The 22301-nt window shown below is 40.1% G+C and overlaps 2 protein-coding genes across 2 annotated transcripts in view; one reads left to right on the top strand and one right to left on the bottom strand.

The window, feature by feature from the left end:
* mboat2a (membrane bound O-acyltransferase domain containing 2a) overlaps positions 1–9634 on the bottom strand; it is a 45608-nt gene extending 35974 nt beyond the window's left edge. The window contains exon 1 of the mRNA XM_023266269.3: positions 9361–9634. Coding sequence (XP_023122037.1) covers positions 9361–9444 — 84 coding nt within the window. The 5' untranslated portion in view covers positions 9445–9634. The remainder of the gene's footprint in view (positions 1–9360) is intronic.
* Positions 9635–12980: 3346 nt separating this feature from the next.
* Positions 12981–22301, top strand: part of asap2a (ArfGAP with SH3 domain, ankyrin repeat and PH domain 2a) — an 84276-nt gene continuing 74955 nt past the window's right edge. The window contains exon 1 of the mRNA XM_055005757.1: positions 12981–13132. Within this exon, the coding sequence (XP_054861732.1) occupies positions 13010–13132 (123 nt within the window). The 5' untranslated portion in view covers positions 12981–13009. The remainder of the gene's footprint in view (positions 13133–22301) is intronic.

The raw sequence follows: 22301 nt of genomic DNA on the forward strand, positions 1-22301 counted from the left end.
CAGACAGACCTCAGGCTCGCAAGTAATGACACATGAGAAATTTAACAAATATGCCGCACAGGACACCTGTCTGATTCAGAACCCCCTAATTCTAAAATGTACAAATGTGCCATATCCTTTTGGAAGCCTTATTTCTGCCTTTTGTCACCGAAAAGGTCAGCATTACCGGTGTTGCACAAGGCATTTTGTCTGCTCATTATTTCAGTAGAAGAAGATCAGTGTGAAGAGTCTACCCAGCCACAAGTTAAAGACAGTAAATTTGACTTGTGCTGTCAGTTGTATGCTCAAGTAATTACAACCTTTTAGTAATAGTTGTAGAGTGTGAGTAAGGGGGGCGACTGGCATTGGTTCCAGGAAAGAAACACAATATTTCTAGCTTTGGCAACCACCAGCAAGATTAAAAAAGAAAGCAAACCGTTGCTACGATACAGCACCGTAAATGCAAAAGCTCTCAATGGTGTGCAAAGCGTGAGCAGACAACCTTTCAGTAACAAATGACTTGGCTTTTGTGGCAAGTGTCGCCACACCTACAGCAGAGTGCGCAGGCTCTCGTAAGACGGCAATTCACAAACAAAATCCACTTGAAATCGCAAACCTCACAAATAATTCCGGAGTATTAGAACTAAACACAGCACAAAAGGCAGGTTTTCCTGTAAAGTTACAAAAGACTGTAAAAGCTAGGCTAACGTTACATAAGCATGTTAAGTAACTGACATTTGCTGGCTGGGTGACTGCTCTGAGATTGTTCTACTATGGTAATGCTCAGCTATTCCACTACAGACATCAACTTCCCTGATGGCCACTGGAAGATGTTTCATCCGCAGCCACGTCCCATTTTATGAGTGTAGCATGAAGCACTTGGGAAGCACAGTTTGTTTGTAGGTGCATGTACTCGTACGATAATCATGCACGGTAAGGTTTTGATCTCTCTCATTTCACACCTCACAAGTGAGAGCAAGATTTACGGTCAACCTGAAAAGAAACTGAGACAACCTTGCTCAAGCATTTCTTCATTGTGGTCACTTTCTATTTTAAAAACAGAAGTCGGTGTGCTCACACAGATGATGGAAACTGAATTTTCACTGAATGAAGGAGCACAACAAGACAGCAGAACTTTTTGCAGTTGGATGATTAAATTAAACATTTACAGGAATCAGACCCTTAATTGGCCCTTCCAGCTTTTTTGCTTCCATTACGTTGTAGGATCAGACAGCTATGACCGCGACTTCAACTCCAGTGGTACTAAACAGCGACAAATGGTAGCTACTGGATGTAACTTTGATTCTATAAGCATTTAGGAAATGTGACAGTTTGTTATGTTAAATTATAAGATGAATTTTTTTATTGTTTAGAGCAGAGAAGACTGATTCGTGATGAGGACATCTAGAGGGAAGAAAAAAAATGGAACTGAGGGTCCCTCAGAAATACCAATCCAGGAGTAGTTGTTTAGTTCTGACATGAAAACAGGCCTGAAAGAGGTTCTACAGGGCCAGTTCTCATGGCCAAAACATGCAATGTAATTTGGGCTGCCCTAAAACGGCTCACAGGGTTCCTCAGTGGAAATGGCGGAACTGATACAGATGGATCTCGCAGTTGGAAGCAACAAGGTCCTGGTATATACATAAAGTCCAGATTATTCCCATTTTATGTCTGGGTTGAGTTAATTCTGTTTTTAAATAAGCACTGGATCAAGTATTCACTTCAAGAGCTATAGAATCAGCCACTTTTTTCCATGTTATTCTGTTCTAATTGAGTTTTATTTCCTTTCAATGTATGCAAAGCTGTTCTGTTGTCTTAAACAAAACACTATGATTTTCCTCTTAGTCTGAAAGGTGCTACATAATTAATTTCCTGTTACTTTGCATTTTTTGTAGTCTAACTGAAAGCAACTATTATCACTAAAGCTATAGAGAGAACTCGTGTAAAGCATTAGATGAGTGGCATACCTCTTGAAGCACGGATAGTATAGCTGTCTTTGGCACAGGTGATCAGGTTCAAAGGAATCAATGGCAGAAGGTTCTGAAGAGTGAACACTTTGAATCAATTCCGTGTTTAGCACCTGAACTTTTCAGATGACAGCGCAACTTGCACTTTAAGAATGATCAATATTCGCATTGACTACTTATTGGAGTGTGGAGCCACTTAGAAGTAAGGTGACTGAGCCTTAGTGAATGTGACAATGTCTGTCTGTTCCTGTGAAGGTGAATCCGCTGAATGCCCTCAGTAACTTACCTCAATGGAGTAACAAGTGGCAGAGCAAAGTCACACTAATAAATATTCATGTCTTCTCATTTATATTGGATGCATCTACTTCATCCCATTGGACTCCTGGCCAGGAAACGCTGAATAAACCAGAAATGAACAGCTGCTGCTCATAACCGTAGTGAAATTATAGGCCTCGGCTCCGGACGAAGTCGCTGCTTGCCTGACATGAAACTGAATGCAAAGGCTGAAACATTTCAAACCATCACACGCTTTAGAAACGGATTAACGCCTATCAAAGATGAACACTTCAACTGTGACAGCACCATCAGAACCAGAGGCAAATCTTCTCAGCTGAGGCTTGCTTGTTGGCATTGATTTGCAGTCGACATCAAATATGTCGAGATGCTTGGCCTGTAATTTGAAGCAGCTGAAGTGATTCTCTGAAAATATGTTGTCTGTGTCGACTAGGTGCACGCATTAAACTGGCACTTCAGGCCGGAGAGCGGAGGCTTTTTTAGCAGAGAAACCCAATCCACCCTCACAACACCACACCATTACCGACGGAACTAATAAGCTAGCAAAGCTGACTCATGTGGACGTCCACTTTTGCGGCCACTGTGAGCTCTTCAGATTGAAGAGCGATGACAGCTGCACAGGTTTCCCTGCCTCACTGTGTCTACAGTCAGACACACAACCTATAGCACGTGTGTTTTACAGCCACTGAAACAACAAAACTGGTAACAAGCATCAAAGAGGCAAAGTGCTGCAGTAGATAAAGAAATCAGGTTTTTTTTTCCTTCACTCTAATAACATAACACAGGTCTTGTATGACATTTGATAGCTTTTAGTCTAATGGCTTTGCAATACCACAGCTACATTTCTGGTTAGAGGGAAACATGCCGGACACCCAGGGCAGTCATCACCATGCCTCAAACCTAACAATTAAGGCTGCAGCTAATGATCCTTTTCACTGTCAGTTATTCTGTTGGTTATTTTCTTCATTAACTTATTAGTTGTTCGGTATATAAAATGTCAAAAAGTGGTAAAAAAAAAAATGGCCATCAGTGTTTCCAAAAGGCCAAAATTATGTTTCTAAATGTCATATTTGTCCACATCCCAATGATATTCAGTTTACTGTCACAGAGATGTATAGGAACAAGAAAACATTCAAATTTACACAAGTGAAATGAGAGAATTTTGACTTTTTTTTGGAAAATGCCTTAATCAATTTATTTAGTTGCTGTTCTACTAACAGTAGACAGGGAGAAAATAAGGATATGATAAATACAGAGAGCTGAAGGAGAGCTTCCAAGTCCAATGTGAATGAAACCTCATTCAAACTCCCATTTACGTGTAGAACTATTTAGAACTAAATATCCAAGTTTGAAACAGAGATTTGACAAAAGACGACAGGGACTAAGAGGAGACATTGGAGTAAATGTTTTAATCAGGAGTAATTATAGCTAAAAAAGTTGATTTAAAATAAAGGGGTTTATTAATTTGTGGATAAGTGGACAATGCAAAGTTAGAATGAAGTCTCAGAAACTTAATGGAACAGAAGCTGATGACCATAGACTGTATAATAAGGACTTTAATTTTACAGTCTATGCTGATGACATGATGTTTGCTCTCTAAAAGGCAATAAATCTAGTGAGGAAAAAGATTAGGAAATATTATACAACAATGTTAACAATATTTGCAAAAACAACAACATTTTTCTGGCTTATTTGTCACACTTGCAACAAGCAAGCAAGCTCCATTAAACCCATAATCATCAAGTCTAACCACGTTTATGAAGGACTGCCTGTTTGTTACCATTAATGTGTTGCCTGTTATCAACCACCCGGCACTGTAGCCAAGCCGTCCCATGTTCCCCAGGAGGAATCGCACATGCTTGATTGTGCACCATAATAACGGCAGCAGCCAGTAGTACTGCATGACACAGAGCCGAGGAAAGGGAAATCAATTGGAGGGATAAAACTCCCCAGAGGGCAGCCAATTAAAGGCAAAGGGGAGGTAGGGAAACTCTGACAAGACTCAAGGGCTTAGAAAAGGAAGACCAGCAGTCCCAAGCCTGGGGATTTGGGGACTCAGTCAGTGGCAGGAGACCTCAGCGGGAAACCAACATGAGAGCCTTCAGGCAAAGATCCCCAAAACACTTAAAAAATACACTGACAGAAGCAAATGTTAGTATTACGGCTAATAAGATTAACACTGAGATTGTTTGATAAGGAATCAGAGATGAGAGGAATATAGAAAGTGACATTTCAGCATCCTGATTTCTATCTATGAAGCCTCCAAACTTCAGTAAAAGCCGTTTTAACCCTCCATTTGTTCTATTAGACTGACTTGTGTCACTGATTGCAGGGGATTGTCAGCAGATAAAAGAAGATAGCTGGGAGTCTCCTCACTGTACGAGGCTCGCAGGCCTACAGCACAATCGCCTGGTGGGAAATTCAGCAGCAGCAGCAACAAAGGAAGCCTTGTTATCATGATAACAGACGTGGCCGTTGACTGTGACAAACTGCAATCCAATATGTCGCATAAACAGAAGAGCGATTGTACAGCTGGGCCTGTTGTGACCACAGGACACACAGCAGCACCGAATGCACACTAAAAGACAGCATCTTTACGTCCCACGTTGGCGATACACCGGAATGACTGATGAGCCGCAAAGCCCCGTGTGTTTGCTGCATATTCCTCAACAGAAGCACGAATGTCCTGCTGTTCTCTGATGAAAACTGGAAAAATTACATTTTCGCTGGCTGTGCCATTAAATCATCGGGCACGAGAGAGAGAGGAATGTGTCAGCAATCGGACATCATTTCTTCGCATCCAGAGGCAGAAATGAATTTGTCTAAGAGAGTCAGCGCGCTACACTAACACACCGTCAACAACCATCACCTGACAAGATGCCTCAGCTTTATCTTATATGATGCACGCTGCTGCCGTCCTGCTTTTAAGGTCACTGCTGAGACCAAAAACATTAACTCATCCAGTATCTCCAGTGACGCAAATACTAAATATTTACAATTTCTGAACAGGTCAAAGACATATGCATTGCAAAGACGTGTACACGCATTATAGTGCAGGTGGAAATTTCCACTTTGTTCTCATCCACGAGACCATCGGTTTGATAAAACACATTCACCCTTTAGTTTCAACAAACAGTGGGACCAGCAGGTGCAATAAATACTGTATGCTACAATGCAATACAATGAAGAGCTGCACAAACAAATAGTAAGATGCACCAGGAGTCCAGCTGTTATTGAAACAGCTGCAGCTGTAAAAGGAGCTTCACAGCTGATGCTATAATCTATTGCATTGCAAAAGTCCCTTCTCAGAGGGGAACCATACTTTCAGGGTCATTAAAACAATACAATACTTTAATTTACTTTTTATTTTTTGTTGCTAAGTTGCAGGATGTACATATAAAACCACCACGACCTGATGATCATGTTTCTAAATTCCACACTGGAACTAAATATCGTGCGATGTGACGCCACGGGATGCATTACTGAGGAAAAAACCAAGGCGGACCTGCAAACATTCCACCCAAGAGACTGGACCTGATTCATTGACCCAGATAATGCCAGCTGATCAGCAATTGAGCTCAACTCAATTGTGTAAACAACACGTATAATATCAAAAGCTGCGTCCCAAAGGGAATGAAAAAGAGCAGCACCAACCCAGCATCTGCTTTAAAAAAAAACGAGACATACATACGTGCTGTGTGGTGATCTGAAACTAGAAATTTGTTGCTTCTTGACAGAAATGGTGGCTCTTAATCAGTTTCTGGAGTCCGGTTGATGTGAACATCTGAGGCAAAGTGGGTTTTTTCAGCTTCAGATAAGGGGAGGAGGGTGAAATGCCAAAACTGTCAGGTCAATATCTTCAAGAGTCTCACTTCATACTGGATGTGGCCTTCACTGCTCAACGTTTTAACGGCGAGTGATAAAATCAACCCCGAGGCAGACACAGCCTGGGGTCAGGATGTGTAATTGTGAGCGTATGAAAAAGAAAGAAAGAAAGAAAGAAAAACTGAGTGTCAGTTCAGATTTCACAGCTCCATTCTCTGCTACAGTGTATGATGCATACAGTCCCAATAACATACAGCGAGGTGCCACAGTAATAAGAGCGGCATCTAAATGAGCGCCGATGTCCGCGGGCCACACAGCTCATACTGTATGTGAGCGGCCTGTATTGATTTCTGTGGCACTGACAGCGACCCTGGCAGGCCAGGGCACCCAGCTGGCAGCAGGCTAACAGCCACCCTGTCACAAGGGTTGACACCTGTCCAACAAAGTAGCATGGGCCATGATAGCTCCTGACTGTTTGTACGACGCATTTCTCTCTTGCTCAGCTAGTATTTATTCAAGAGCTAAACAACTAAAGCACAGCCAGGGGCACCCAGCGCCAACAGTCACTAGCAATATTTCAATAAGCAAACACGACTTGGGTGACTCCTCATTGCCACCGAGATAAAGGGTCCTTCAAGTTGTGAAATACGCTGCACAACTACTGTTTTTATGGATAATTACAGGTCAAGCGTCAAACTGATAATCAGATTAGCAATATAGCTGAGAAACTGCAGAGATCCGAAAAGTTCTTAAGTAGTAGCACAGGCGCCAGAAGAGTAAAATCCTGTTTATGCCTTTATATTAGGGCTAGATGACATGGTTCATATTTTTGTGGCAATAAAGTTTTCATTTCAGTCAATATTGATAATTACTGATCATTTTAATATCTGTTTGTAAATGCAGAGAGAGGTTTAATCTTACTGTGAATTCAACCACTTTAGCCTATTGATCAAGGTGCACTGTTTAACACGAATAAATACAGTTACACACAATTAAAAACATGAGAGGATAAAAGAATAACTTCAATTTGATACACATTAAATAAATAAAGCAACGGAGGGTGATCAGGTCGCAAATTCTGCATGTTAAAGTTCTAAGTGAATGGCCACTAGAACCCTGAACCCGCAGTCAAGTCTGTCAGATTTCGAAGGGCAAAGTTTATGTGGAGGTTTGTGGACTGCAAAGTTGTAATGCACCAATAATGATTGTTGGCTGCAAAGGGAGAGCGAAAGAGCCCAATTATCAAGAAATATGACATGATATTTATGAGCCATGAGGTTTGCAGCCAGACTGTACATTTTAGTCACGTGCTTTCATGATCTAATGCTTTTAAGTGAAACTTTTACACACCTTTCTGAACAATTTTCCATTGCTGAAGTGTCATATTGCCATCATTTTATTGTCCAGACCTACTTTATGGTACGACAAAAGGCACCTCACAAACTTCAGGAAGGTTCCCCATCAGGCGTTAACGCAACACGTACGTGTGACTCCTGCCCACTGCAAAACTTTAAGGTCGACTCAAGCTAAATACTGCAGGATACGAGGCAGTAAAATCACAACAGTTGCTCTTAAAGTCACCATGTTGCATTAGGCAGTGGTATGCACAGCAGCTAAATCAAAACACAATGGCTTTCGATCAAATTTTGTCACTAGAACAATCCAAAAAGTTATGTAGGATAAATATTTGCTGTGATGACAGATTACAAAAGGGCATGCTGGGGGTGGCATAGATGTGAACTCGATGTTTCCATAGTTCTCACCATGCAACATTCCTCACAAGTGGCTGGAACATTTTAGGGTGAAGAGAAAGGACACATTCTTCTCTGCACACGCAGGTCGGACGGAGGATGAAAGATCTCTGAGGGGTTTTATAGCTCAAACCACAAGGCATGAAGTTAAACATGTGCATAGTGTGCCGATGGAGAAGATAACTTTGCATCGTTTCACTCACTAAGCACACAAGCTATGACTTTGGGCATGAAACGTGAACTAAATAGTATTTAAACCACTTTCTTGATGGAACTTTAATTATGAAATCTGCACAAGACCTCAGCTAAGGGAGTAAACTTCCTCCCAGACAAAAAGTCATGAGTTTGCGTGTAAAAACGCTCGGCATGTGGAGGAAATCGCCTCATCTGTATGTGACCCTGTGCTGATAAGAACTAAAAAGCAAAGCTAAAAAACAAGTGATCCAGCAGCTGATAACACTGGGCCACTGAGAATAAGAAGAAAAAATACTTCAGGAGACTTTTTTTGTGGCTTGAGGAAGTCTTGTGCTCAGATGCTTTCAGATTTTAACGGGAATAATATAGAAATTACAAAGTTTGCTTGTGATGATCCTACAACAAAAACAGCATCTGTGACTTTGATGTTAAACCAGAAGGTAGCGAGGTGGTTATTTGAACCTGAGACACCTCCACGTCCATGTAAAAACAACGACATCACAGTGTATTTGAAACAGCTGCGGTTAAAGCGGGATATTTCCAGCTTTCTTTAACAGAAGCCGCTCATGAGCTCTGGAGGGTGTGGTGCCCGTGATTGTTCAAGTGTAAATGTTTGCATTGCACATACTGCAATGACTTCCACTCCAGCAAAACTATCTCCAGCATGATCCCATAATTCCACGCAAGCCACACCTAAGGCAGTAACTCGATCCATTCCCACCACACCGAGGAGGTGTGGTGCCCACTATCCTCTAGAAAAGACCACATGCTTTTTCAGCAAACTCCACGAGCTCCAGTTACGAAATGTGTGGGAAATAAAGTCTGATCTCATCCTAACACACTACACATGACTGTCTCCACATTAGAAAGTGCTGAAGGAGATCAGATCCAAATCCAAAACCCTGGTTTCATAGATCCAACTTCATCTTCTCAACCTCTTCCTTGGCTTTTTGCTAGATTCCGCCTGTTTCTGAGCTGTGTGATCACCGCTGCTTACAGACGGACACGCTGTTCATTTAACCCCCTGATTGTACTGGAGAGCAGATCAAAGAGATCCCCAGTTTGGGAAACCACTGGATTAAGCTATGGGCACGGAAAGGGAGAGACAAAGGGCATTAGCTCCAGCGTAGCCTGACAGGAGACTAGGTGGTGATAGTGAACCACCACCAGCAGTGATTTCTATGCGATCACTAAATCCGCAAGGCTAAAGCTAGCGGTTTTTGGTTAGATCGGTGCGCATCACTAACTTCTGCTGACGCTATAGCCCCAGATGTTTGCTAATGCTGCTTTAAAACACACGTCCGGTTCGTGGATGTGTTTTTTTTTTTCCTCCATCCAAAACAACGTACCTGGTCGAGAGGGAGGTTGATAATCTCGCTGATGGGCTGCAACAGAGTGGATCCAGTGCATGATGCTGTCGTTTGGGGAGCCATGCTTGGACGGTAAATCCTTTTTTTTCCTCCCCCTTTCTCTCTGCTGCCGCTGCTGTCCTCCGGTTCGCTTCACTCCCCCCCTCGGCTGCCGTGGTGATGAATCCTCCGTCGCCGCTGCTGCTGTTGTTGCGACGAGCTGGACGGTTGTCATCCACAGCACACATCAGCGGAGAGCAGCGACCGGGCCGAGAGGATTCACGCCTGCGCACTTTCGCTTTCGTCAGGCGGCCGTTAGGGACGCACGACTTCGAGTTTTTCGCTTTTTATTCATTAATTTATTAATTTGTTTAGCTTTAAGCAACACTAAACATTAAACCGCGTGCTTTTTGTTCCGTTTTTAAATAAGTTTCACATCAAAATATCAACTATACGAGATACAGATGTTCACAGTGCCAACAAGTACGCCTTTTAAATGGTTTATTGACGTTTTGTGACATTTTGAACAGGCATCGGCGCAGTCACCCCTACCGCCTCCAACAGTCAACTAGGGCTGCCAATAGTAATTATTCTTTATCGGTTAAAATTTCGACAATTTGTTTTTACGATTAATTAATTATTTTCCTAAAACCACAAGAACGACAACAGAAAAACATAAATAAATATATTTTTCATTTCAATTCATTTGTGATTCAGTGGAGCAGCAATGTAAACAAAGTTGCAAAGTTTTACATATGAAAGTGGAAACTCCAACATGATGAAAATAAATAAATTAGTCAAAAAAGAAATAAGAGGACTTTTTATTTAAGGCAGTTGTGCAACTCCAAAATAAAATAAAAAATATCCAACAAAGCGAAAAATCACAGACAATTGTTGTGTAATTGAATTATTTCATGTCAAATCATCACTGACCCGCCCTGATTTGTTTGCAACTTTTAATCATAAGCTATGGATATGACATCTGTAAAATTTTACATTGATGTATCAACTATTTTCCGAGATTTGAAAAAAATAAAGCAAGTCAATGCACACTGAAATTTGAGGCCATGTTTAGATAACAATATCTCAGAACTATTAGAGTTTATAGCCAGATGTTTTTACTGTTACTTCTCATAATGCCATTGATTCAGAATCTGCAACACTGGAAAACTAGATTAAATAGACTCTGATAATGGCTGAGTTGAAACAAAAAAAAATGCAGCCTGAATGCTGAAAGTGGGTCTTTCAGTGGTTTTATCTTGGAAAGTAGTTGATATATCAAAGGAAAACTTCACAGTTATCTTTATATACATCCATATTTTTGTGTGATTAAAATTCCATGCAATTAGAAATTGTTCTAAATATTAGATGATTTGAGAAGTAATGACTTAATTGTTCTCTGACTTTGGTTATAGCTTCAGTTTTATGTAAATGTTGCAGAATTCACAGCACATCCTCTACTTTAACTCCTGTGTAAAAAAAAAAAGATTTTTCAGACATTTCATTGATAAATTCATGATTTAAGTACTGCGGAGCAGCAGTTTAGAAGTGACTGCTGGTTAACATGCTGTTTTTCCATCGCAATTTCATACTCAATCTGCTGTCTAACATCAGAAACAGAAAAATGTGTCAATAAGAACCACTTTATTGGGAGTTCATCTGTATTTAAATACATTAAATGTGAGCACAGAGGAGAGGTGAGAAGCAAACAGACATAAAGTGTCTCTGTACTGAATAGCACCTGTGTGTTTCTCTGCAGGTGTTTGTGCGTTGTGCTGTGCTGCTGTGGTTTGCCATTGAAACTCTGCACAGTTTGCAAACAGAATTTTTGTTCTGACAATTTTAAGTGCCTCCATAGTCTCGAAGTCACGGAAACTTTTACTCCAAAATGAGTTGGACTGTGCTGCAGCCGCCATTGTTTAAAAATGTAGTGTTGACTGCAGCAGACTAATGACTGGATCATGCTTACAGATACTGATATCTCCAGTCCATGTTGTAAACATAACAAGCACAATGTGGAGTTTGAAATATTCCAAAAGTTTGGACACACAGCTTTATTCAGAACACATCCACAGCTGACATTTTCAGGAGTTTCAGTCTGCACAGCCAAACAAGCATTTATATTTTCGGTTGCATTACAATCAGTTATGTCCTGCTTAATGCCTTCGTGTTGACTTTCTAGTATTCCTGTTCTTCCTTCTCTCTCTCTCATCTTTAATAAAGCCGATTCTATCCTCCTCACAATCCTTCTCCAGAACTGCAATTTTCTCTCTGGCCTCAGAGAACTCTCCCTCCTCCATACCCTCACCTACATACCAATAAACAAAGGCACGTTTGGTGAACATCAGATCACACTGTGGTGCAAAAGTGATAGAAAGTGAATGAAGAGATGCAAACCTACTAAAATCAGATGTAAAACCACTACAAGCAACATAAAATGACTAAAAAGAAACACAAATCAACTAAAAACATGTGTGAAAATGTAAAAAGAGACATTAAATTGCAAAAAAGTGACACATATGACTCAAGAACCAACCAAGACATGTAAAAACTTAAATACAAGATGATTAAAATTAGATGTAAAATCACGAAAACAAATAAACACAAACCAACTAAAAAGAGATGTGGAAACTTAAAAACAGACTTTAAATAAAAAGTGAAATGACAAAAGCGACCAAAAAACATGAATTGATAAAAGGAGATGCAAAGTTATAAAAAGAATCAAAAAGGATATTAAGTTAATAAAAAGAGATGTTAAACCACTGCCTAAAAGGAGATGTGAAAACATGAAAGAAGACTTCAAAAGGCTAAATGTGACATAAAATAAAAAGAAAAAATGATGCAAACCTACTTTAAAGGGATGTAATACCATTTAAAAAAGAGATGCAAAAATAAGTAAAGTGACTATTGCTGAGAATCAGGGCTTTAAATGTGACTCCTAACACATTTTTACGAGTTTAACTGTGGAAAATTTATATATATACATACATATATACACCACCAGTCAAAAGTTTGGACACACCTTCTCATTCATTGGTTTTTATTTAATTATTTTATACATTGTAGATTAATACTGAAGACATCAAACAAAAAAGTGTTAGTATTAATCTAAAATATAGAAAATAATACAAATAAATCAAAAGCATTGAATGATGTAATGTATCTATATATATCTATATACACACGTGTACCTAAATTTAAATTTAAATTGAACATTTACATATGAAGTCATTCACAATCTCAGTGCATTTATTTTCAAATGAATCCTGAAGTGGCGTCTGAAGAACTTTCCTGGCGCTCCTCTTGTGAGCATGCGTGGTGTAGCTGGTCTCAAAAAAGTGTATTTCCTCGCTGTTTTCGACATAACAAGAGAAAATGAGTTTCGACCTGCTCCCACTGAACGTGCCTGCTCATGCCACTTTCACTATCTGCTGCCACCCACGAAGAAAACGCTGTTTGCTAGTTTGGAGTTGCTGGAGGTGAACTATCTTGTTGAGCAGATGCTCTCCGACGGCAGCAAAGATGGTGACAGTGTGGGTGGGGAGATTGCGGTCCACCCCTCCGTAATAACCCGCTGCTCTGACCTAAAGTATGCATGTAGTGGAATCTAGCAGCAAGTCCTGTCTTTGTAGAAGGTTTCTGGATTTTGATGTGCAGTCTGGGAGGCGAACTGGATCCGAAGGGACCAATGTTTCCTGCGGCCCCTCCAGCAGAACCCCCCCGTCCTCCTCTCACTTCCAGCAGTCCACACGTGAAGGGGGAGAAAGATGACGTAAGTGGGGCATTTGGTGGGACTCATTACAGAAAAGAGTGAGATCAGCGGTGCTTGTCTGAAAGTGAACGGCCAGGCCTGCATCTGCACTGGAATCCATGAAAAATACATCATCACTTTGTAAATAAGAAGCACATGGTTATAGGTTATATCCACAAAACTAACTGGATGATTCCATTAGAACACCGCACACCCATAATACACTCTATCTCTAGTGTCAGAATTAAAGTGTTGCTCACGTTGCTGGATTTTTTGCGCTTTTATATCACTACATGTAGAGTTTTTAATCTCTTGTAACACACTGTATTTGAGTTTTATTCAATTAAGCACTTTTTAAAAATGAATTTCATTTGGCTTTCTTTGGGGATGGCGGTCAACTTTCCTGGATTCTATCGATTTAAAATGACCTTTAAATGGCCAATTTCAGTAAAAGTGCAAAAATGAGGTTTACTACCCCTTTAGCTTTGTAGCATAAAGGGAAGAAAGATAAATGTAATAACAAAATCATGTTTTACACTTTATGTTTGAGTTCAAAAAATACGTAAGTTGCAAAAACTGGAAACTAACATTTCAACAATGTAATTAGTAATAAATCAAATGATTTTATTACACCAGACTTAAATCACTGGCATTACTGATACTTCTTACTTTACTTTGTATTACCCTTATTCAATTATGTGTTGTCAAGTGAAGCAATTCTTTTAAGTTGGTCCAATAATTCATTTTTTCAGTGCAGAAAAAGCAAAAGAAACTTTTACTCCTGTGCCAGAATTTTGTGTTTTACTTTACATAAATGAAGACATTTTGAGTGATGCAAATGCAGAAACTAACAGCAGGTACTTAAGGAACAAAAAGTGACCTTTATTCAAAAAGTTGACACAAAAAAAAAAACACAAAGAAGGAAAAGGCAGGGAAGAATCACAAAAGTAAACTAACCCAGAAACTGTGACGATTTCTGCAATAAAATGATGCAGAAAAGGCACAAATCGGTGCAAAAAAATTCACCAGGATGCAAATTTTACATGATTGATTGTTAAAAGGTCCTGCTGAGGATGCATCAGACCCCTGCTTAATGTTTCCAATGTTCAAACAAAATCTTTACACATGTGGCAGAATGTTGCTCTTCCCTGCACGATACTGACTTCACCAAATCATGCAGCTGCAATGAAAATATGTCTAAAAGTAAAAGGAAAGCATTCGTTTGAACAACATGAGAGTGTGTGAAGCTGCATAATACAGAAAAAAGTTTACACTTTATCTACAGTCTTCTGCAAAGACATGACTGTCCTTATTAGTTGTTGAATCATTATGCAATAACATCAGGGAGTTACGCTTCCAGCAGTTTTTTTTTATTCTTTATTCCATCAACACCATCTAGTGGTTTACATCAAGTTTTCCTTGCATCTATTTAGGTGCAATTTATTAAATGAATATAGTGTATATACTCAATAAAACCATGGATGTTGTCATACCACTGAATAGGAATTATCACTGTGCATCATTCCAACATAAATGGGCCTGAAGAGTCATGTTTAATGGGCTTATAGCATCTAAATAGGGTGATTGAATCTATTAAGGCAATATTTCCCTGCTAAAAAATAAAAAAATAGTAAAAATAAGGGAAATACATGCCATTTGAAGTTGTGATCATATTTTGCAAAATGTTTTTTTCTCTTTTTTAAATTAAAAAAAAGTTTTTTGTTTGCAGCAGTTTTTATTTGCACCTTTTCTCAGCAGCCAATAGGGGGCAGCACTTACAAACCAAGAGCAGCTCATCTAAGTTGGCTGAATTTACTGAGTTCATGCATCATAGTCAAACCTGAGGACTTTGAGAAAGAATGGAAATCTGTAATAATCATAAAATTTAGAACAAGAAGGGTTTACAACATGAACTCTTCTGTCTCTCAGTCATTATTGGTGTGGATTTGTTTCCCTCAGTAGCAGAATTAACTTTATAAACATACAGATTTGCCAAGTCACAGTGCTACAAGGTCAGGAAACATTTTTTTAGCCAAATTTTAAAAAAAAATTGATGAGATTTCACACTCACAAAGGTACACAAAATAAGTAATTTTAACCAATTACACTATTAAAATTCTCATGAAGATCATCAAGTCAGTTTTGAGGATGCACAAAACGGTTGAAAAATGTTTAAAAATGTTAAAAATCAAGCACATCATTGATCAGACCATCATGGCGCTACTTCAGCAAATACAGGCTGACGTGTAAACAGCTCTCTGATCTTTTGCTACATGCAGAATAAACTAGTTTTGTACACACAATGCTCAGAGACAGGAAGGACAAGCGAGAATAACGGATGAAAAATTAGGCAATATGCAGTAAAGACCTTCATTTACCCTGGTAGGCAGATTCTAGTTATTACGTCAGCACTTCTTATGTCTTGGCAGGACGAGGAGAGGAAAAATGGAGTATGAGAGGAAATATGTGGATCATCAGATGAGTCTTAGCAGGGCTGAGCGTTATGAAACTCAAGCTACTGGAAAGTGATTCTGTGAAGGTGACTTTGCCTGAGCTCTTGAATTACGTTCTGTGACTTTTATTATTATTTAAATGTGTGCTCAGTGAGCATAAATAGACATGAACAGGTACCGACCTTGTCTAAAGTGTCTGATAATTTGTTTTAGGCTCCTAAAATATCTGAACATGGGCAGGACTGGATTTAAAGCATCGCAGTTTATCAGAGGTTTTTGCAGCAGTGAGGAATGCAAATAGTGAGGTGGGAGTTTCTTGTTTGATTTACTTTTTCATACTGAGCTGTTTGTGAAGCAAAACTCTGTTCAAAGCCTGTTTTATATGCAGTTGATCCCCAAATTAATCATACGCATGCCAAGTTTTGATTTATAGTGTGTTTTTATTTGAGCTGTAACATCATTTTGGCTGGAACTAGTATAAACAAGGCACAAAAAATGCCAAGACATTGTGTTGGAGATGATCATAAGCAATGTTGACTATTTCTAAAGTAAACATCCCTTTTTCGGCAGTCTGTATAAAAATAAAAATAGAAAACTTTGTTTGCCGCCACAGTAATCAGAGCTTTCTGCACGTCTTCACTGGGATTTTGTTCCACTCATCTTTTGTGATGATTTCCAGGTGGTTTATTGTTTCCTCCGCAGATTCTCGTTTGGATCCAGGTCTGGGTTGGACTCTAAGATATTCATACTGTTTTCTGTTAATCTTGTCTTCACCACTTCGGCTGTATCTTTTGGATTATTGTTTCATCACATGATCCAAGGTGAAGCTTTTCTGCATTTTCTTCTCATGTTTTCCTGAAGAATCTTAATGCTATTTGTACTTTTGCTAGATTTTTTAGACTACTGGCTAAAAAACACCACCCATTCCATTCCCACCACCATGGTTGATGGTGTTGTTGGGCTCGAATGCGTCACCTTTCATTCATCAAACAAAACCTGCCCCATTTTGAACTGATGGCCAGTAGTGTTCTTCTTTGTCCAGGTGAGGTTTTGCAAAGGCAGTGCAAGGTTTTGTGTGTATGTCTTGGAGAAGTGGAGTCCTCCTCGGTCCGTGTCCGTAGAGACCGGCCTTGTTCAGTGTCTACTTGAGTGTCTGCTCTGAGATTTTGGTAACAGAATTGCTCTGAATCGTCAGGGTGGCCTTGGTGGTGAACCTTGGATTCTTCTTGGCCTCTCATACTAACCTTCCCACCAGTGCAATGGTCACTTTTTACTTCCTACCACTGAGATTTTTTTTACAGTGTGTAACTTCTTGCTCTTGTTGACTATGCCTTGCACTTTGGCCACTTAAAAACACAGCTGTTACGGCCTCTTCCTTCCTTGCAAGCAGCCACAATGCACAGCCGCAGGGCCTCACTAAGCTGTATGACTCTGGCCACAACTTGCAATTGATGAGTAATTGATTAAAAAAACTACTGCATTGGCTGTTCTCATTTTATACCATAATAGAACTCTGTAGAAATGACCCAGACCATTTGGAACAGTATAGAAACTGGCATTTTTTCACAATTTCAAGGGGTATGAATTGTTTTGGACATGGTATTTATAGCAAAATTCTAAAAATGCATTACAATAATCTAGCATTATCACCTTTAGCTCAATTATTTACTATATTTTGCCACTTTTTTATGTCACTTCTAGCTAGAATTAAAACTATCCATCAAACAGCACTGTACTGTTTTGGGCTTTATTGTATGAATCCAACATAAACTTATCTTAAACCAGGCAGCATAATAGTGTAAAGCAAACTTCTGCACAGTTATTAATATTTATTTTACGATGTATTTGTGTGTCTCTCAGGAATGTTTCAGACTCTCCTGTATTCTAGCATTAGTATGCCTCACAGTTGCTTCTTACAGTTGCACACGTTTTTAGTGCTTGCAGTCCCAGCGGTAAAGAAACCTCACTTTATTCGACTCGTACTTTGCTTCCTCTGTTGTTTTTAAAAGACACCGAGTCACACTTTGAATTTTAAAGTTGTGTGAACCTGATCTCGGATCCCTCTCTCGTAGAAGAGTGACTCAGCGCATTTTGTGTGTGCGTCTGCCAGTGAGGAATGGGCATTTTCAATTATTTAGCAATCACTGGCATATCATAAGGTTGTTTTTTCAGGCTGCACATCATCTTAAATGCGCAAGGATCCCATCAAACAGCAGAGAAGAGCTGGATGTGCAAAAAAGAGAACAGCTTACATAAGATTACATTTGGGACCGGGGAGCAAAAGTGCATGAGTACAAAGACGGATTACCTCTTCACAGGAATGACCTGTCAATAAATACATGAAACACTTAATTCACTTAAGAGCATGTGAAGCAGGATGATATAAATGCTGTTATTATTACAGGATATTTATTTATGCTGAGGACCTCTGGAAATCGGTGGAGTACATCACTACACTACGCTCTCCTGAAACATTTACCATGCACTTCATGTACAACGGCTCTTATATAATCACCATTAATCATTCATAACTACACAAAGACAGCGAGAGCACGACAGTGAGACAGGCAGGCAGACGGCCAGACAGACAGACGGGGATTCATTGCATTCATGCCACTACACTCAACTGCCTTTTTTTGTTCGTCCTGAATGATATCCAATTAAAACCACCATCAAGAAGAGAGACACAGTTCGTTAAGTTGGCATCGTCATGGCAACCCCATCCCCTTCCTCTCTCGCAGACTGGTGCTCCACCTAAAAAGCATGCAGAATAGAGACGGTAAGAAAGAGGAGCAAGAGAAAGGGCCTTCAGTAATCTAATTAGAAGGATACTGGAGCTGCAGCATGTGAATGGTGGATGAGTTAGTGGAGGTTCCCACTTACTTATTATAAAGGCCCAAGTGGTAATAATCTTAGCATTGAGTCTTCTGTTTCTTTCACTTGTTTCTTTCTGTGTATCCAAGAAAACCGTACACGTGACTGACATTTGTGTACAAACTAAACTGTGTGGCTGATCTGTTGTGTGAAGTCCAGAAGCTCCTTATATAGTCAATAAGATCATGTTTTGCACACAGTCTTGCTCCTCCGGGGACACGCTGCCTTTCTTTTCACAGATCAGAAAGGAAGTGTCTTTGTGTTTGGGGGTCAGGCCAGAGTTCTCCCTCTGGACGCGGCTTCTCCAAATAGAACTAGTCCGCTGAGGTGGACATGTGCTGTTTATTTACCACCACGGCCCTCTATGTCTGAAGATCACGTTCTTCTTCCCTCTCCTCCTCCTCCTCCTTCTCTTCCATTTCGGTTTAGCCATGCCTGCAGACATAGAAAGCTTACTTGGCAAGCAGAGTGTCCGTCATTTTAATGGTTCTTCTGTCCCAGTGGGGATTTTCTGGTTGCACATTATCATCACCACTCAAAATAGTACAGCAGTAAAACCTGCGGGAATCACTGAGATGTTTTGCTTAAGACCAGGATCATGTTTTTCCAATCAATAAATAGTGTTAGATGATCAATAAGCTTGTTCTCACTGACAAAACCGGCTTTGGGAAAATGAGTGTAAAAAAAAAAAAAAAAAAAAAAAAACTTCCTGGATGTCAAAGACACAACACATAATGTGAATGAGCCTTACTATAAAATATCCAGGAACTGATGAATGTATTACTCTATAATAACAATAAATGAGACATTAACATTATTGCTGGCTGGTATCATCTGCTTTTTTCCCCCAGTATTTTCTTGGAAAAAGAGAATCAAAGAGTAGAAAAGAGAGTTGCATGAGATCCCCCAGCTAGACTGCTGAGTGCAGAAACACACACCCATCCTTTTCCCCACATCAACAATACATTTGGAAAGTGTGGAGTCAAATCCGTAACCACCATCTATTTCAGTGTGAGAAACACGAGCTCTCTCAGCTCATTGTTTCATTTTCTGCCCACAGTTAGCTGATGGGTGGGGCGATCGTCCATCTTTCCCTCTCACTTACAGTCTGACCTCATGGAGTGTCCCAGTGTCTCTCTTTCCTCCATTCTATCACCTTATAGCCATTTTAATTTAAGGAGATAATCTGATGGACTTTCTCAAGTCGTTTGAAGAAGATGTTAAGCTCACTTAGATGTCAGGTGATTACACTCATACATAGAGAAAAATCATTTATTTTCAGAACAATATTATCTTTCAGTGTCATTTCTGGTAATGAATGAATAAAATACGTTTTTATTTTTAAACATCAGAGAAAATCTTGGTGAATTATTTTCTTTTTTCCCCCCAGACCAGGATTAACAAGGTAATCACTCCATGGCCAGCACTCCAAAGTTCAGCAGCACTGCACAAACCAATGCAGCATGCAAAGCAGACGCACAATAGAGGCTTCATGGGAGGGGGAAGAGTGGGAGTGAAGCTGAGAGTGAGCAGAAAAGAATTTAAGGAGGCCTGCTAGGGTTCACACATTTTCTTATCCTCACATTTCAATGTCAAAAATAGATTTTTATTGATTTTTATATGGAGATATGACATTTGGGGCCATCAGAAACACTCACTTTACAATAGAAATACTGCAAATTGATATGTTTCATTTTAAAAATTTGCAAGAAGGATCGATACAACTCTGATGTATGTACAGTAATGTGAAACTATTGCCAGCAGCTGGTTAGTTTTGCCTGTAGCACAAAGACTGGAAGCACTGGGAAAAGGCCAAGCTAGTTCACTCTGAAGACAACAAAATCTGACAAATTAATCCTTTAAATCTCATTTCAATCCAGGCAGATGATAGCTCTGGTGATGCTTCATTCCAATGAGATGATTAGAATCAGGGTAATGAAAAATATCAGCTTTTGTTCCCTGTGACTTTCTTCAATAAAATCAATACTCCATAAAGACAATAACTCTGCTAATTGCGATTATTGTCAGACCAAATAAAATAAGATGGACATAAATGTGATATGCTCGCATTCTCTCATGGTGGAGATGATTTGCAGTAGCGTCGGTCTGGTTTACAGCACAGGAGTCTGAAAATGTGGCCATCAGGCAGGTGAAATAAGTAGGTCAACTGTAGCAGGTACTCTGTCTGCTAGAAGCTCACATCCAGACATCATGAGGGAATTTACAGCAGCCGCCCCCACAGGAGCCTAGCTGGTGTGCCGGGAAGCAGAATTCCTACAGTGCTGTCAAGGCGGCAGTGAGGTTAATGGGATAAGCCATGCAAATGTTTTGGTGTGGATTTGGCAACGAGTCTATCTGGACTTGGGCGGACCGTTCTTTCCCACAAGGCCACTGGGTACAGGGTGGTAGAGGATCCAAAATGAGGACTATAGTGATATTTTACAGGTTGTCTGTCACAATTTCCCATTTGTGTTGTGACTGCAAAATAGAAAATACTGGAATAAGATTATTACCAGAACTGATCCACTAGGATTTGGTGCTAACTTCATGGCCTCAGAGATGGAAGTGACTTGTGACGATGTGGACTCATGCTGCACATAAAGCAGCATGTTGGGAACGACTAGATCTAGGTTTGCTACATCCGAGGAGGTATATCCCAATGGCTTTGAACTAAGGTTTCTTTTAGCCTCTATCAGGACAGCGCTAACAACATTCTTGGACGTTAGCACTGTCTGATCAATGCAGCTGCTTGGTAGCCAACTGCGTTCTTCGCTGATGGTGCAACAAGACTGGGAACTTGAAAGATCAAACTTATAAGTGACTTGGTAGGCATTAAGTTTCACCTTTAGTTCTGGTTCCGTTGCACAAAATGCTTCTTGGTGGTCTCTTTCAGCACCAAGTGAGACTGCATCCCTGGCAGAAAGCAGCTCTATAGGTTTCCTCTGGTGGGAAATGAACCCCCTGAGAGCTAGAAGAAGCATGTTAGAGGTGAGAAATTCAATTGTACCCTTTTGGTTTTCAGGTTTCTCAATATTAAACCCCCACTTTTATCAGTATGTCATTCAATTTCAACCACAAAAGTGTCAAACTGGTCTACTTTTGTGGAAAAGAATGAAGCACTTAATAGTCTAAGACGTGCGGGTGCAAGATCGGCCATAACGGGAACTTTAAGTGTTGCTTGCCATTGAGGTTATGGTGATTGATGACGCTTTACTGCCTGCCTCCCACAAAAGGATCCAGTGATCTCACTTAGTTCTGAAAAGAAATTAAATGAGCCATCATGGATAATTTAATATCCAAATTGCAGTAGATGTAAAATGTCCACAGCAGACCTGAATATTGATGTGACACAGAAACAATATCAAGCTCCCATTTCTTCCTCACGTTGCTCCAGTGTTTTTACCTGCTGCTGCATTATGGAGGATAGGTTTTTCTATGATTAGGTTTTCCATGTGGCTAAAATTTTGTCTAGTCAGGAAGCCTGATGATGGATGTTGAGGCTCTATTCAGTGGACAGTCTGTCTGAACTGTTCACTCTGGGCAGGGCACATTCATTAACTGAACTTGCTGCCCCTCCATTAGCATTCCCCAGGGGATACCGACAGATTCGCTCCACACAAGCGTCTCCTTTTCCATCCTGTGCTTCATCATACTGTAACACCGACTCCTCATTCTCTCTGAACTCGCCAGGCACTTAAAATTGGAATGCAAGATTGTGAAATGAATCTCGTAATTGATGCAACACAGATCAGAAAGCAAACCCTTCTGACGTGTTCCACGAGAGCGATTCCTTTTTTACTGTCTCCCACCGTGACTCCATCACTGTGGATCTTTAATGCAGCTGCTTCAAATGCCCGAGATGC

Source organism: Amphiprion ocellaris, chromosome 20, assembly GCF_022539595.1.
Source record: "Amphiprion ocellaris isolate individual 3 ecotype Okinawa chromosome 20, ASM2253959v1, whole genome shotgun sequence".
Taxonomy (NCBI): domain Eukaryota; kingdom Metazoa; phylum Chordata; class Actinopteri; family Pomacentridae; genus Amphiprion; species Amphiprion ocellaris.